General features: G+C 38.5%; 1 protein-coding gene and 1 pseudogene across 1 annotated transcript in view; both read left to right on the forward strand.

Moving 5' to 3' along the window:
- Positions 1 to 10016, forward strand: part of MED21 (mediator complex subunit 21) — a 10861-nt gene extending 845 nt beyond the window's left edge. The window contains exons 2-4 of the mRNA XM_006866962.1: positions 6540 to 6654; positions 7706 to 7806; positions 9840 to 10016. Of these exons, the coding sequence (XP_006867024.1) occupies positions 6540 to 6654; positions 7706 to 7806; positions 9840 to 10016 (393 nt within the window). The remainder of the gene's footprint in view (positions 1 to 6539; positions 6655 to 7705; positions 7807 to 9839) is intronic.
- Positions 10017 to 10194: 178 nt separating this feature from the next.
- The window catches only part of LOC102821174, a 148613-nt pseudogene continuing 140360 nt past the window's right edge, over positions 10195 to 18447 (forward strand).

Genomic DNA, 18447 nt, shown 5'->3' on the forward strand with positions numbered 1-18447 from the left:
AACAACAACAACAACCCACAGAGGCAAGCCCGCATGCTTGATGATTGGATCTCTAATTATAAATGTTTTCCAGAGGATTTCGTCGCCTCAATTTTTGGGTTTACGGCGGGGGTGGGGGATGGTAAAGTCAGTTGTGGTTTTCCTAGTTAGTTTCTAAAGGTCAAAGGTCCCGTTGTCTCTTGGCCACGGCGTGGCATAGAAATTGATTTAATTGGATTATTTATGAAATGTTATCCAGAGGTTGAGAAGATGGAGTTTATGTTTTTTAGCAGTGTATTTGAAATGAGTGCTGGCTGCATTATCAATTTTGTTGTTATGTGTTCTTGTTAGGTGCCGTGGAGTCGGTTCTGACTCAAAGCGACCCTGTACAGGGTTCTGAGGCTGTAAATCTTTACGGGAGCAGAACGCCTCATCTTTCTCCCGCGGAGCAGCTGGTAGTTTCGAACTGCTGATCTTAACGTTCACAGCCCGATTCGTAACCACTACGCTACCAGAGCTCCTTAGTGACCCTGTATAGGGTGTCTGAGAAGCGGTTGGTGGATTTGAACCGTTGACCTTGTGGTTAGCACGCCAGAGCTGATCCTACAACGGCACACCAGGACTGCACACCTACTTTAGGATCTAAAACAATAACAAAAGCAGAATGAGGTGTACAAATCAATTTAAAGCTATTTTTCTCAGCTGTTGTTAAGTGCTGTCAGTCTGTTAACACCTATGAGACATTGCCAGCATCCCAGAAATGCTTGATCTCAGTTCTATCCTGATTTCTGCAATCTCTTTTTTTTTGTAGTTTTATCATTCATGTAGGCATCCAAAACAAAATAGTTTAATTTTGTTTTGTCTTTTAAATTGTATATATACATTTATTCTTTTGTGGATGGCATCTCTCACTCAACATTTTGCATACAGTAGTATGGTGCTGGCGTTGGAATCCTGGTGTGGCGCTGTGGGATAAGCACAGGACCCAAAAAGTTCAGTTTGCACTTTAAGGTCGGTAGTTCAAACTCAACAGCTGCTCCTCAGAAACCCTATGCAGAGTTGCTCTGAGTAGAACCAACTCAATGGCACTTATACAACATTATGGCATTAATTTGCATAGCTTAAGGTCGGTGGTTCAAGCTCATCAGCTGCTCCTTGGAAACCCTATTCAGGGTCGCTATGGGTCAGAATCATCTCAACAGAACTTCACAACAACAACGTGGTGGTGGTTGTTAAGTGCTGTCAAGTTGGTTCCAACTCATAACGACCCTGTATAGGGTTTCCAAGGAGAAGCTGGTGAGCTTGAACTTGCGGTTCAAACGAGTCCAGCGCGTTAACCTACAGCGCCACACCAGGACTCCAGCTTTATGGCACTTTACTTTATTAACATGCTTTGTTTCCTTCTTGGTGAGCGTTTAGATTGTGTTTAGTTTATGAACATTGGTGTCTAGATGTCTCCCTGCACATAAGAGTACGAAGCAAAGCAGTTAAGTTTCTTTTAATCCATATCTTTATCAATCTAAATTCTGATAAGTTTATTCTAAAACTTGATACCATCAATCATCTTTGTTTTAATCTTTCAGATGAATGAATAGAAGAATCTTATGTTTTAAATTTGCATCTCCCTTATGACTAAGGTTTTGAACACTTTTTCTTATGATAACTTGGCCATTAGAGGAGTTTCTCTTCACATGCCTCTTCTAGTCCTTTGTCCATTTTTGCAGTCTGTTGATTGGGTTATATGTTATTCTTGTACTCTCTAATTAATCTTTATAAATAGAAATTATTTTGTTGCTTAAAACATACTTTATCTTTTGCCTTTCTACACTTAGATCTTAATCTACCTGGAATTAATTTTTATAGAAGGTTAGGATCTAATTTCACACTTTACCCAGTTTTTGGACCCAATTGATATCCGTTTAGCCCAGAGGTATTATCATATCAAGTGTTCATATGTGCTTGGTTGTCTTTGGGGCTTTCTTCTGAACCAGCAGTTTTGTCCCTGAACAATAATACACTGTCTTAACGACAAAATCTTGATATGTAGTAGGGTAGTTTCTCTTTCTGTGTTCTTATTTGTGCTTGGCTAGTATTGGCCCTTTGTACTTGTATATAGATTTTAGTAACGCATATCAGAATTGCACTACAGAAATTGAAAACACAGCCTACTGGGACTTTGTACAGAATTTACAAACCTATTTTGGGCAGAACTGACATCTTTATGATTTTGAATCTTCTAATCCTATTTTCTCATGCCATCCTCTTTTCAGGTTGTTGTTAACTTCTTTAGAGTTGGTTCCAACTCATAGCAATCCTATGTACAACAGAATGAAACATTGCCTAGTCCTGCGTCATGCTCACAGTTTGAGCCCATTGTTAGAAACAACCACTGTGTCAATCAGTCCATCTCATTGAGGGTCTTCCTGTTTTTCACTGACCCAAACATAATGTTCTTTTCTAAGGACTGGTGCCTCCTGATAACACGTCCACAGTTTGTGAGATGAATACTCGACATCCTGTCTTCTTTCCAGAAGTGGCTTAAAGCTCTGGGACTGTGTATGTGCTTGTATACATCTGTTAATCTGCACTGCACATGCAGACAAGACTATTCTGAAACTTCCAGGCAGCCATTAGATTGCTAGGAATGAGAAACAGATGCACTAGCATCAACCATTCTATGGCTATTAGATTCATCTGTGTTTGAGCTGGACATACAAGATACTTTTGCACAGTGTTGGCAAAGCTTCCAAAAGCCATTATTATTAAGCAATAACAACAGATTCCCAAGGAGAAGCACTTACCTTCCTTCACATTACCCATGTTTATTCTTATATCGGAGTCCTGGTATGATGCTGTAGGAAAGCACTGGACTGCTCACTGTAGGGTTATACAGGATCTCTGTGAGTCGGAACCAATGAAATGACACTTAACAACAAGATGTATTGATTTGTATCACCAAGTTGATTCCGACTCGGAGTGATTCCATGTGACAGAATAGAACTGCCCCAGAAGGTTTTCTTGGTTGTAATCTCTACAGAAACAGATGACCAGGTGTTTTTCCTAAAGAGGGAGGGTTCACACTGCTAACCATTCAGTGTCTGAGCACTTAACCATTTGATGCGCTGCCAGGAGGATATCTATTCATTCATATTTCTGCTTTATTTCTTCCAATAAGTTTGTTGCCTGTTAAAGGTTAAGTCTTGAAACAAATTCTGAATTTGATCCTTCTGGTTTATTCTTTTTTAAAATTTACTGTGTCTAAGTGGAAAGTATTGGAGCTCTGGTAGCTTAGTGGTTACGAATCGGGCTGCGAACCACAAGGTCAGTAGTTCGAAACTACCAGCTGCTCTGCGGGAGAAAGATGAGGCGTTCTGCTCCCGTAAAGATTAACAGCCTCGGAAACCCTGTACAGGGTCGCTATGAGTCGGAACCGACTCGACGGCACATAACAACAACAAAACAACAAGTGGAAAGTATGTGCAGTCCAGGATTCATAAAATGTTACTATTTGGAGTTAAATAGTTTCCTATTGGTTACACTAAGGGAGTGTCAAAAGATTTGTGGGAAATGCCATTATTATTTAACTCCATTTTCCCACAAACTTTTTAAAGCCCCCTCGTATTTCTCATTGGCATTCTGGTTATAATTTAATGTTCCAGGTGCTTACAGAAAAAGATTAAGGTGACTGGCAAGTCTGTTCCCTTATACGCACTGTTGACATTCATGTTAATACTACAGTCTTCGAGTCTTTGTATGCTTAAAGAATATGAGTCACTTTGTAAAAAACTAATCTGCTTTGTGTGTGAATATATACACACAAACATTTTTTGAGGCAGAGAGGATCAGTCTCTAAATTTTGATGCATTCACTAAGATAGATGCTGCTTTGCAAATAGCTTGGTTTGGCTGCCTGCCTATCTCCCTTAGTGATATTACAGGTTGTTTTTTCCTTTTATTGCGAATTGAGTGAAGGTTAACAGACAAGGTCTTCAGCTGTATCCTCAGCCAGTTATTGCTCTTGAGATTTTACAAAATCAAATCATGATGCTGCCTGGCCAGTGATGTTGTTTTAGGGAAACTTACATATTTATGTGTATCATGTAACTAGAAGAATTGTTGTGGCTTTTAAGTGCCATTGAGTTGGTTCTGACTCACAGCCACCCTGTATAACATAGGGTTTCCAAGGAGCAACTGGTGAGTTTGAACTGCTGACCTTGTGGTTCAAACCAACCTTGAGGTCCAGTTCTTTCTCCTATAGTGCCACACCAGGACTCCCAATTAGAAGAAGAGTAAGGACAAATTGATTGTGGGGTTAACTCCAGGTTTGTTGTTGTTGTTAAATGCCGTCGAGTCGGTTCCAACCCATAGTAACCCTGTATAAGGTTTCTGAGGTTGTAAATCTTTACGGGAGCAGAAAGCCTCATCTTTTTTCTGTGGAACTGCTGGTAGTATTGAACTGCTGACCTTAAGGTTAGTAGTAGCCCAGCTTGTAACCACTACACTACCAGAGCTCATACTGTAAAATAGGACATTATGTGATTTGGATGTTGTGTCCGTAGGTTGCAGAACGCACTGAGCAGTGGTAGCAGTAGGGGGGTGGGAGGCTGCTATGGGATACAAGTGGCCCAGATGGTTCCCACTGTTGATGACCTCAAGAAAGTGCTCAGCTGCCTGACTGTTACCACGTCCTCTGCTAAGTCACTTGTGCGAAGGCCAGCTTGCTTGTGGAAACCTTCCTGGAGGGGGCTAAAGATACCCAAGCCAAGGCCTTGGACACCTTAAGTGCTTACCTTTCCATCAGCACCTGGATAGGACCACACCATGCACCACACTATACACACGAAAACCATTGAGTCCCAGGAGCTGAGGTGGATCCGGGCCTGGGCCTCCATCACTGCAGACATGTAGCGTCTGAGCAGCTCTCAACAACCAGACAGAAGTGGGCTTCCAGTCTCAAGAAAAGGGCCTGACATCCTGCCACTTAGGCAACTGGATGCCTTGATCCACAAATATATGTGGTGGGACTTACATGCAGTTGGACATTGCCCCAAATGAATGTTAAGTGATACATACGTGTAATTGACTTTTGATATATACTTGTTAAATAAGTGAATACAATTGATTGTAAGAGTTTTGAAAAATGTAGGTAGCCACTGTGTTGAATTTGTGTGTATTTGTTTTCTATTCCTCACAATAATTCTGATAGGAGAATTCCTCAATTTAAAAATGAAAAAAAAAAAATGACTTAGGATGAATTAGTATCAGAATCCAGTTTTGTACAGCGTCTGAGCCTGTAACTACTCTGTTACAAGCAGCAAGTCATGAGCAAAGTGTTATTGAGTGAACAAAACCAGGAATTAATTTTTGACTAGTCAGATAAATACGGGAGTAGTAGGAAATGGATCAGTGGAGCTGTCTTAGATACTGAAAGTTTTGAAACTGCCATGAAGACCTGGAGATTTATCTTGAAGACCATGGGACAGTGAAGTCAAATTTTTTGAGCAGATTAAAATTACAGTATGTCAGAAAATAACTAGTAGGCTATTTTAACAGTTCTGGTGTGAGAAAATTAGTTGGCCTAAGGCAGCAGCAGTTATGATAAAAGCAGAAAAAAAATTGTACTATTTGAGGATGAAAGAAGTAAATCTCAGATTATACTGATTGGCTAGGAGGAACTCAACGTAAATTAGAAATTAAACAGAAGGAACTGATTTTATGACGGTTCAACTTTAAGTTCTGTAATGGAAATAATAACAGACACTCTGGAAGTATTTATTCAGTGATTGAAAATACAAGATTAAGGTTTGAGAAAATCAGAATAGCAGGAAGGTTGGAGGGTGTTTGTTTTGGGATTGATAAGGAATTGGAATTCTCAGTCTTCAGAGCTGCTTAAGGGTGTTGTTGTTAAGTGCTGTTGAGTCGGTTCCCACTCATAGCAACCCTGTATAGGGTTTCTGAGAAGCAGCTTGTGGGTTTGAATTGCTGACCTTTTGCTTCACCGTCCAGTGTTGATCCTGCAGCACCACACCAGGAGTACAAGGAATACTTTCAGAACACCACACATTTACAACTCGAGTCATGGAGAAATACATTTCTGAATAGTTAAGATCTTTTTGTCCACTATTTTTTTTACCCTTATAGCTACTCTGGTTTCAGGAACAGAAACATTGCACACGAGTCACACACTTTTATTAATCCTAGAGCCATGCTTAGATTTGGCTAACCAAATTTGTTCTCCCACCACCACTCTTGTTGCTTTTACAGTAGTTCTTCACATATATATTACTTTTGGAAGAAAGCATCATTTTATATTTCTTTTTTACTATTTCAATTAAATTGTTAGAAATTTTAACTCCAACTAGATTGATTCAAAATTTAGTTTCTTTGCATAGTTAAGACATTTAATCATTGTTAATATAACTCGCTTATTTTATTGAAAACCACTCCTGTATTATTTTCTGGTTCAGAAATTGTTATTATAAAAATGTATTACGTTATTACCAATAAAATCCTAAAGTGGATAAATCCATTCTAACCTTGATATGTTTTCTTTGGTCCAAGCTTGCAGATCAGTTTTGTAATGCCATTGGAGTGTTGCAGCAGTGTGGTCCCCCTGCCTCTTTTAGTAATATTCAGACAGCAATAAACAAAGATCAACCAACTAATCCTACAGAAGGTAAAGATGGGCTTTTTGTTATTATTATTATTTTTTTTTTCTTTTGCTTCTCTCAGTTTTACTCTCACATTACTCATAATACTTTAAGGTTTATTGAGAAATTTAACTTATGGCTTTTTTTCTAAAAAATACTGTTTGAGAATATTATTGCAAGTTTTATTTGTCAAAAAATGAATTTATTATGTCAATTCACATGACATTTCCATCATGATCATTTCAGAGATATCATGTTATGACTCACTTATTTTATTTTTTAACTTTTTACTGTGACTTGAGTGAAAGTTAACAGATAAGGTCATCAGCTTTACATTCAACAAATTATACAATTTGTTTCATCTCAGTGACTACAGTTCCTTCCATGTAACTACGTTTTCCCTGTGGCTTCTCTTTTACATCTTATATTCACAAAAGAACAAAACAAAAATATTTGCTGTACACATATAAAACAAAAAACATCTATTCACTTCAGTGTCTTAAGGACATATTCTGCAAGTCAGCCTTCCTGCCTGCAGGCGTACGCAGCCGTACTCAGTGTGTGGACTTAGAGCCTGCACCTGTGCTATCTCTCCAAGCCATTGCTTTTGCCTCCCTCACTGCTGTTGCCACTCTTCTAGGTAGTGTCTCACATTGCTATGCTCGTGCTAGTCCTTCTTGATGGTCCTGAAATGAAAGATTACTCCCCGCTTTTAGTTACACGTCTTCTACAATTAGAATAGGATTGTCAGTCATTAAAAGGAGAATTCATAGAATTTAGCTGAACCTACTTGAAGGTTATTATTAAGGAAGGCATCTCATTTACAAATTTGTTTAAACAACTACCATATTGTGCTAATAAATAAAATAGCATAATTATGCAAAATTCTCAATTTGAGTTGCTATTATGGTGAATTCTTAGTTATATATGTTTGTGTGCTGACATTACATTTTCACCGTTAGAAGTCTAGTTGAGAAAATGTCATGGTGTTTTCTATTTCTTTAACTTAAAATTTAACTTTGACATCTGAAAACTTGAGACTTTTTAATGGCCTCTTGTAATGATATCTTTGTCCAGAGTATGCCCAGCTATTTGCAGCACTGATTGCACGAACAGCAAAAGACATAGATGTTTTGATAGATTCCTTACCCAGTGAAGAATCTACAGCTGCTTTACAGGTAAAAATCGCTTTCTCATCATGAACTTTGCTCGCAATAGAGAATTACAAGTTAAAGGATATTTAATATTTTCTGCTATAATACCCAAAGTTGCTTCAAGATTAAATTTAAAAATTAGTTTTATTGTGAGCCAGTATTGTCTATCGATGACTATGCTGAATATAAATATGAAAAAGTCAAAAAGTATTGCTACTGGGGGTTCTGTTCATACAGCACAGCTTTATTCTAAACAAAACATATATCAGTTTAAACATGTTTCTGTAGCCAGTGGAGGGCTACAGGCAAGTTTTCTCAGTAATACACTTGTTTTAGTCACGTTTGGGAGTTGTGTTGTGGCACTATAGGGATAAGCACTTGACCATAAGATTGGTTTGAACCACAAGATTGGCAGTTCAAACTCACCAGCTGTTCCTTGGAAACCCTGTATAGGGTCGTTATGAATTGGAACTGACTTGATGGCACTTAACAACAACAACGAAGTCTCGTTTGGGCACCTTTAGGAAGTAGGTCTACTCATGACATTGGCTTCCTAAAGGAAATGCAAGGCCAATTAAATTCCAAGACATGGAAGCCAGCTCAGAAAGTTATGCTAACTGTGTTTTGTGACTCTAAAGAGGACATCTTGATAGGTTTTCTTGAAGGACACAGGGGGATCATGGGGTTTATTAGGAAGAAGTTTTAAGAAAATGGAAAAACTGCATTGGTGTGTAAAAGGCCGGAAAAGTTTTGCCATGAAATTTTTTCCCATCACGATACAATGCCCGCCCATTCTTTGAGTGTAGCAAGGGCTGTCCTAGGAGAATTTCACTGGAAAATTTTACCTAATCCACCCTCCAGCCCTGATTTTGCCCTTTCAGACTTGTTTTTGTTCTCAAAACTCAAAGAAGGAACACTATTTGAGTTCGTTGAGGATGCTAGAATTGCCATTTTGACATTGTTAAAGGGCAGCATTCCTCAGGGTGGGGTAAGAGAGATGGAAACACCGCTTCTAGACATGTATAGACCTGGATGGAAGATAGTTGAAAAACAGTTGTTGCACATTTTGATATTTTTGTTTAATAAAGTTTTCTATGGTTTTGTAGCAATACTTTTTGATTTGCATTCATGTATATATGTGTGGTGGTGATGGTGTGCCACTGAGTCAGTTCCAACTCCATAATGGGAGTAGAAAGCTTCATCTTTCTCCCACTGAGTGACTGGTACATTAGGACTAATTACCTTGTGACTAGCAACCCAGCTCCTAATCCACTATGCTATCAGGGCTCCTAGTATATATGTACTTATATATATGCATGCATACCTCTGTATATGCTTGCTCCATCTCAAATTATAAGGAAACCTATTTTCCTTGATTTGTCTCTTGTCCTCACAAAGAATTAAAGAGAGTGGCATCATGGGTGTCGTGTGTAGTTGTTGTTGTGTGCCATGGAGTCGTTTTCGACTCATAGCGACCCTGTACAGGGTTTCTGAGGCTGTAAATCTTTACGGGAGCAGAACACCTCATCTTTCTCCCTTGGAACTGCTGGTAGTTTCGAACTGCTGACCTTGTGGCTTGCAGCCCAATTCGCAACCTCTACGCTACCAGAGCTCCTTGTAGTGCATAGTAGTAGTATCCAAAAGCAGTGTAGAAAGGTATCACATAGACATCCAAAGATCTCTCAGTGAAAATCCACTTTTTTTTTTTTTAATGTTTTATTCTGAATTATGTGATAGTTTACATGGGAGAACATTAACTTTACATTCATCTTATCATACATTCTTTCATTGCCATGCATCATCAACCAACTAAAGGGTATATCCTGCAAGCCTGCCCCCTGGTTGTCAGCATACAGGAAAATCCACTTTTTAAAAAAGTAATTCATAGTAAACTCTTAAAAGTTACCTGACTTAAAATTTTTTTGTCTCAGAAAACTATCCATAATGGTTGGAGATTGATCCAAATTTAAGAGTAAATAGTTCTGCTGTAGTTTCTTTAGTTCCTTAATTGTTACTAATCTCCAAAGTTTTCATTTTTTACATTTGTTTTTGTAAAGGCTGCTAGCTTGTATAAGCTGGAAGAAGAAAACCACGAAGCTGCTACATGTCTGGAGGACGTTGTTTATCGAGGGGATATGCTTCTGGAAAAGATACAGAGTGCACTTGCTGATATTGCACAATCACAACTGAAGACAAGAAGTGGTACCCACAGCCAATCTCTTCCAGACGCATAGTGCCACCAAATCCCATGTGGCTGAGGAAAGAACTAGTTCAGTGCAAAGCCTTACCAACAGTTACAAAAACACTAAGCACGATGATGTATGTTACCTTTTTCATTATTTTTAATAGTCTTCTATTTTCACTCTAATAAATAAACTTGTAAAATTGTGGTTAAATCAGCTTCAAGCCATCATGCCTGAGAAATGGTAAGTGTAGAGATTTGGAATATTTCAGCTGTATCTAAGTTTCTCCATTGGTATCTATTTGTCTCTTTAGAGATGGTGATGTATAAATTTGGAGCTTTGAGCTGGGAAAGTATATAGAACTTGCTTTTAAGAAACTGGAAGAGTGTTAATGTGGCTGCATGAGAAATAGGTCACTTTTATGCCAACCCTCCTCTTCTAGACCCTTATATCCATCTTGTTCATCTCTACGGTTTTCTACTAAGAAATCCTGTTTGTGTGTGGAATTCTCATGAACTGTTTTTCTCAGGTCGTCAGTTCCTTCTCTTTACATATCTGAATGTGCTATCTTCTGGTTTTATTTTTCCATCTTTACTTCCATATAACTTCAATACAAAATTTCCATTCCAACTCATCATGTTATTGGTAGCATGTTTGTCAGCATTCTGTTGTATGATTACTCATTTAACTCCTGGATCTCTTTGAATCCACTGATTTATCTCCACTGGCAAGCTGGAGTTGGTATGTTTCACATTGTAACTGATTCTGTTTCCTGAGACTTCAGTTTTTGCAGAATATTCTGAGTTACTTACAAAATCTGTTACTACCCATTTAAGTTTCTGGAGCAAGCTCAAGAACAGTAGTTCAAATTTACATAGCTGGTGGGTTTGTAGAATGATACAACCAGTATAGAAAACATTATGGCTCTTCTTCAAAAAGTTAGAAATAGAATTACCTTATGACCCAGCAATCCTACTCATAGATATGTACCTTAGAGATGTAATAGCAGTGGCAAGAAGACGTACATACCCATTTCATTGCAGTGTCATCCACAATAGCTAAACAATGGAAACAGCCTGAGTGCCCACTCACGAATGAATGTATAAACAAACTACATATATACAATGGAATACTGTCCAACTACAAGGATTAATGCATCTGCAAAACTAAATGTAGGAATGAATGAAAGTCAAGAGTAGACATATACTTGGAAAGCTAATTTCTGTAAGTGTTACCAGGAATAGTAGGGAGAAAGGAGGAGAGTCACGCTAAATAGGAGCCACTACTTTTAGTGATGGGAATGGGAATTCTGATCTAAATGTGGGTGAAGTCAGCCCAGCTTGACAAAGTAAATACAGAAACTAAGAAGCATGTGAGAAAAGGGCACAATTTCGGTAAATGTGATAGCATACAATTTTGCAACAGCCAAAGCAACATATATGGGTATAGGAGAGCATATGCAAATAAATGCAGGTGCACAAATAAGTGGATTTATAGGCTTTTCACTGTGGGTTAATGCACTGGATTGCAAAGTCTCTTTGAACTGCAAGGTCAGTGGTTCAAGCTCACCAGCTGCTATGGGTCTGAACCAACTCGACAGCACACAACAACATACACATTTATGCTGCATATATGAAGGGGCTTCAAAAAGTTGGTGGGAAAAAAATAAAAACATAATGGAATTATTTCACAAACTGTTTGAAGCCTCTTCATTACAAACTGCATAGTCCTGATGTGTCTCTGTAAGATCAGCACTGGACTGATAACCACAAAGTTGGCAGTTCAAACCCACTGGCAGCTCCTTGGAAACTCTACACAGAGTCACTATGCATTGGAACTGAACTCCACAACACTTAACAAGTACAACATATATCCATATAATAAACTGCATAGTTAAGGGCCTTCCTAGGCATAACCACTTAACTCATGGGATTGGTTTGCTGGGCCAAAAGGCTTGGAACCATATTCGGGGACAGCTTAGTCATTTGACATAACGTAATTCACAAAGATAATGTTCTACATCCTTGTTTGATGAGTAGCATTTATTTAAAAGCTGTGAGCATCTTAAGATAAATTGGTCTCTAGTAATCTAGAGCAAAACAGAAAGGCTTAAAAAAGAAACTAAAACAACTAGTTGGTGCCAGGTTACCACTAACCATTCTGACTAGGGACACAATAGAAAACTGTAGAACAAAGTTGCCAAACCTGTTAGACCAATAGAGTCTAAATTAACTCCGAGACTATTGCCTTAAGATAATACTTTGAATTTGGAATTAAAGCTATTTCTGTAGGTCACTTTTCTGGCAAATAAGAGCTTTCCCAAAAGTTCATGAAAAAATTCCATTATCTTCTAATTCCATATTTTTGAACTTTTTAAAGCCTCCTGGCAATAAATTAGGTTAAAATATAATTTGATTTGTGACTAAGGTGCTCCCTTAATGAATTGTATGAGACCAAATGGTTAACATTTCCCCAAAAGCAAAGACGGAAAGGGAAGTTGGTAGTTGTGTGCTCTGGAGTCGATTCTGACCCTGCGTAGGGTTTCCAAGGCTGTAAATCTTTATGGGAGCAGAAAGCCTCATCTTTCTCTCATGGAACAGCTGAGGTTAGCAGCCCTTCTCATAATGGCTAGGTTACCAGAGCTTGTTAAAAAAAAAGGGAAGTTAGACCAATGGAAATAATTGGGATGTTGACACATTGTAGAAATTGTAGCCAATGGCCCAGAACTACTTGTAAAAAAAAAAAAAAAGTGGTTAAAGAGCTAACCTGATTTGCTGTATAAAGTATAACCTAAATAAACTATTATTTTTAAAATATAATAGTCTGAGTACTCTGCATGTGTGTTATTTGTTATTTTCATCATAATCAAGCTCTTAGAGGTCTTGAAAAATAGCGTTTCAAAGTTCTGGAGTACCAGCATTGGCTCCAAAAGCAGCAGCAATTTTAGAACTTTTAAATTTTTATGTGTATGTTATTTGTTGACTGGAGTCCTGGTGTGGTGCTGTAGGTTAAGCACTGGATTGCTAATCGCAGGGTTGATGATTCAGACCCATCAGCTGGTCCATTAAAGCCATATACAGGATTGCTATGAGTCAGAACTGACTCGATGGCACTTAACATTGTTAGTGATGTTTAATAAAAGCCCTTTGCAATCACAGATATTTGCCATGGGTCTATATCTATATGTAAGGAGCTCTGGTAGCGTAGTGGTTACGAATTAGGCTGCAAACTGCAAAGTCAGCAGTTCAAAGCTACGAAACTACCAGCTGCTCCGCAGGAGAAAGATGAGGCTTTCTGCTCCTGTAAACATTTACCGCCTCGGAAACCTTGTACAGGGTCGATATGAGTTGGAACTGACTCCACAGCACATAACCACCACTACCACCATACCTATATATACACTTTATAGTTACTGGGGAGTAGAAGATAGGCTACTGTTCAAATTATGTAGGTTATGTAGAAGGGTACTAGAATTCATTTTTAGCTAGGAGAAATAAGAAAGCTAAGTGCCATCGAGTTAGTTCAGACTCATAGCAACCCTGTATATGCTTTCTGAGGAGCAGCTGATAAGCTTGAACCAACGACCTTTTGGTTCAAATTGACTTTGCAGCACAGCATATTAACCTACAGAGGCATAACAGGCCCAAAACTGAGGGAGGGAATCTTCTTGAATCAAAGGAACTGTAGTTTGAACAGAGTGAAACAAATGTTAATTAGTTTTCTAACTCCAGGTTAGAATGCACATTGCATTAATAATACTTTGTTGCCTTGAGCCACCCTTTGAAATCTGTTCAGGTCTTTTGCTTCATTTTTCTTCCATTTGTTTTAACTACTCTTCATTCAAAAGCAAGTTTCAAACATCCCATCTGAAACTTCTGACATCCATTATGGTCTAATTTCTTTAATGACTTTTTGCTTTATTTCATGTATGATGTCAGATGCCATCCCACAACTCATCTGGTCTTTGGGCATTAGTGGTCAATGTGTTGAATCGATTCTTGAGGTGGTCTCTAAATTCAGCTCGGATATACTCAGAGTTATGTTTTAGTTCTTTGGCTTCAGTTTGAACTGAATATGAGTTGGGGGTCTGTTCTGCAATCAGTCCCTGGCCATGTGACCGATGACACTGAGCTTCTCCATTGTTACTGTCCACAGATGTAGTTAGTTTGATCCTGTGTATTACATCCAGCAAGATCCACGTTTATAGTCAGTTTATGTTGATAAAAGTATGTCCAATGAAAAGGATATACTATTCTTGCAGAATTCTTACAGAATTCTGTCATGCAGTCTCTAGTGTCGTTTCTGTCGGCAAGGCCATATTTTCTAAGTAGCAATCCTTTGTTTTCCAACGTTCACATTCCAGACATCAGTAATTATTAATGCATGTTGATTGCATGTTTGATCAACTTCAGATTGCAGAAGTTGCTAAAAAATCTGTTAATCATTGGCATCTTTGCTGTGCATATTTAAATATCAGCCTGTGATAATAAAGGTTTGGTGTCAACTTAGCTGGGCTAGGATTTTCAGGGGTTAGCAGTTCAGATGTACTTATCACCTCCATGATGAGACCTAATATGATACAATTATCCCCATGATGTGATCTGATGTTATTCTATGTGTTATAAATCTTCCCTTGTATGATGTCAGTGAGACCAGATGCAGTCTACAGGTTTGCTTGTATCTTTGAGTAAGTCTCTTGTGAGATATAAAAGAGAGAACAGATTAGAGAGAAGGGGACTTATTACTACTAAGAAAGAAGAGCCAGGAGTGGAGTGCATCCTTTAGCCCTGGAGTCCCTGCACTGAAGTTCCTAGGTCCAGGGAAACACTGATGCCAAGACACATGGGGATCTCCAAAGAATACTAGCTCTACCGATGTTGCAAAAAGACAAGGACCTTTCCCCTTAGCTGACAAAGACAAAGCCTTCCCCTAGAGTCAACACTCTGAATTTGTTCTAGCCTCTCAAATGTGAGAGAATACATTTATGGTTGTTAAAGCCATCCACTTATGGTATTTTTGCTATAGCAGAATTAGGTAATTAAGACACAGATTATCTAGTCTTTTAAAGTGACTGAGTATTATCCTATTACTGGCAGCACAGTGCTTCAGAGTAGATTTTGAAAAGGTTTTTCTTTATGGCAATGAATGTGATGCTGTTTCTATTCAATTAGTCATTTCCAGCATAGTATGTCATATAATTGCCTGATTCAAAATTGTGAATACGAGTTTGTTTTTTAAAAAAAGAGGAATGGCATCGCACTCATTGTAAAAAATAACTTTTCAAGATCTGTCTTGAACTACAATGCTACCTGTAATAGGATAATATCCATACGCCTATAGGAAAGACCTGTTAATACCACTATTCAAGTTTACACACCAATCAGTATGGTATAGCCAAATTCACTTTGTCTCTGGAGGTTGCATTTTTCCATTTGACTCCTGCTGTGCCAACTCCCATTATCTTCATTGAATTAAAAGAGCTAGTTTTAATGGATGTGTCTTTTACTGCCATCCCTAACATTCAGAAAACGTCACTACAGACCCTTTAAAAGATGGTATTGCTCCCCACACCACTGTTTTTTGAGATTCTCTGAACCAGTCCAGCAGACATAAGGTTTGGGTAGATAACATCATACGTAATAAATTCGCTTCAGAATTCTATCTCAAGTCCTTAGAATACCATTTTCTATATGCCAACAATGTTTTGGCTCCTTTCATTTAATACAAGTCACCTTGTGTCTAGATATTAGCTAGCAAGACAAGCGACAAGTAACTTTTCCCATGAGCTATCAATTTATCACAGTAATATTAATGTCTTAAACACTACTACTAACTACAAGGTTAGTGGTTTAAAACAACCAGTGGCTCTGCAGAAGAAAGATGAAGCTGTTACATAAAAAATTACTGTCTCGACACTATTGCTCGCTCTCTTTCTACCACCATCTTGGTTCTGTATTCCCTGCACAAAATCCCAGGGAAAGCCACAGAAACCATCCCTGCTATAGAGCAGGAATTGCCGTAGTCCCAGACTGAGGGCCTGCAACAGAATCTGACAGTAATGAATCAGAACCAGAGCTCGAGGAACAGGATTCTACACAGGCAACCACAGAGCAAGCCCTGCTGAAGGCAGCAGCAGCTGAAATTGATGAAGTCAGTAAAGCAAAACAGTCAATGTGAAAAGAAGGCATGGAAGGCTATGTCCAAGCTGGGTCTTCGACAAGTCATAGGGGTTACTAGAGTCATTATTCACAAATTTAAGAATATCCTCTTTGTCATCACAAAACCAGATGTCTACAAGAGCCCAGTTTCAGACAACTATATAGTTTTTGGAAAAGCCAAAATCGAGGATTTATCTCAGCAAGCACAGCTAGCAGCTGCTGAAAAATTAAAAGTTTAAGGTGAAGCTGTCTCTAACATTCAGGAAAGCACACAAACTCCAACTGTACAAGAGGAGAGTGAAAAGGAAGAGGTTGATGAAACAGGTGTGCAAGTTAAGGACATCGAATTGGTCATGTCACAAGCAAATGTATCAAGAGCCAAGGCAGTCCAAGCCCTGAAGAGAAACAGCAATGATACTGTAAATGCCATTATGGAATTAACAATGCAAGCATCTGAAAACAAGGACTGTTTTTGGTATTTCAGAAGAGTAGCTGCCGTTTGGTTTGAAATTTGTACTGTTTCTATCATTAATAAAGTTATGACTTGTTGGATGCAAAAAAACAAAAAACAAAACAACTTTACTGTCTCAGAAACACTATATAGGATTGCTATGAGTCAGAAATGACTTGATGGCAGCAGGAACCTAGTCCAAGAATTCCAGTCTCCCATACTTAAGTTCTGTGTCCCTACTACCAGTTTTGTACCAAAACTATCAGTGAGGACTTAGTTGTGAAAAGCAAAGGTACTATAATAATGGAGGAGCGCTGTGGCTCTGTAGGATGAACTGCTAAACATAAGGTTGGCAGTTCAAGACCACCAGCCACTCCACAAGACAAAGATGGGGTTTTCTGTTCCCACAAAGATTTACAGCCTTGGAAACACTATACACGGTAGCTTTGAGTTGCAATCAACCCTAAGGTACTTAACAACAACGCGATAAACATTACAGGAGTAAGGTGTCTGGTAAAAGAAAGTTTACGCAAAATGTCGAAAGAGTTGAAGGAGTCAAAGACTGGAAAGAGAACATTCAGAGAATCGATAAAACACACGGTAATGCATCCTTCTAAAACAATGGTGTGGATGGACAAATGGCAGCTTGTAATAAAGTCTGCGAAGTTGTACATATGTGAATGCCAAAGTGTGACTATGAAGGGGAAGCTCATGAAGACGCCTAGCTGCGTATGTTAAAACTACTCCCCTTCATTAGACCAGTTTTTATTTCAATTTAATACACTTTGAACTTCTAAGATCTCAACTCAGTTTGATCATTGGTAGGTCTCAATAGAGAGATCATAGGGATTAAGCCTAAAATCTAGATTCTCAACAGAGTAGTTAAATGATCTGCTTAAAACAATCAAATGGCTATTCATTTCATTTAAAGTAACAGCCAAAGTTCTTAAAATGGCCTATAAAATCATGTGTAACATGTCATCTTATTGTTCTCACCTTCTATTTTGTCTTTAGATTACCATTCTCCACCGACATTTGAACATACCTAGTATGTTCTCTCCACTTAGAATGCTTGTCTCCACATCACCCACGATCCATTTCCTGGGACCTTCTTCAGATCTTTACTTAAATGTAACCTTAGAGAGACCATTCCTGACCATCCCATTCTCCATATCCCCTTCCCTTCTTGGTCTATGTATAGGTTCCTCATGAAAACAATCAAGTGTTCTGGAATACTCATACTTCGCAATATTGTCCATAACTTGTCATGATCTATACAATAGAAAGCCTTTGCATAGTCAATAAAGCACAGGCAAACATCTTTCTGGTATTCTCTGATTTCAGCCAAGATCCATCCGATGTCAGCAATGATATCCCTCACTCCACGTCCTCTTCTGAATCTGGCTTGAACCTCTGGAAGTTCTCTGTCAATGAATGGTTGCATTACCTTTAGTAAAATATTACTCACATGTACTATCAAAGATACTGTCTTAAGATTTTGCATATCATTGGGTCACCTCTCTTTGGAATGGGCACAAATAAACGAATCTCTTCTAATCAGTTGGCCAGATAGTTGTCTTTCAAATTTCTTGGCATAGATGAGTGAGCACCTCCAGTGCTACCTCACTTTGTTGCAAGATTTCAATTTATAGTCCATCAATTCCCGGTGCATTGTTCTTTGCTAATTCCTTCAATGTTCCTTGGACTTCTTCCTTCAGTATCATTGGCTCTTGATCATATGCTACCTCTTGAAACGGTTGAACATTAACCATTTCCTTTTGGTACAGTGACTTGGTGTATTCCTTTCATCTACTTTTGGTGTGTTCTGCATCATTAAGTAATTTGCCCAGAAGATCCTTCAATAATGAAAATC

Source organism: Chrysochloris asiatica, unplaced genomic scaffold (assembly GCF_000296735.1).
Source record: "Chrysochloris asiatica unplaced genomic scaffold, ChrAsi1.0 scaffold00098, whole genome shotgun sequence".
Classification (NCBI taxonomy): domain Eukaryota; kingdom Metazoa; phylum Chordata; class Mammalia; order Afrosoricida; family Chrysochloridae; genus Chrysochloris; species Chrysochloris asiatica.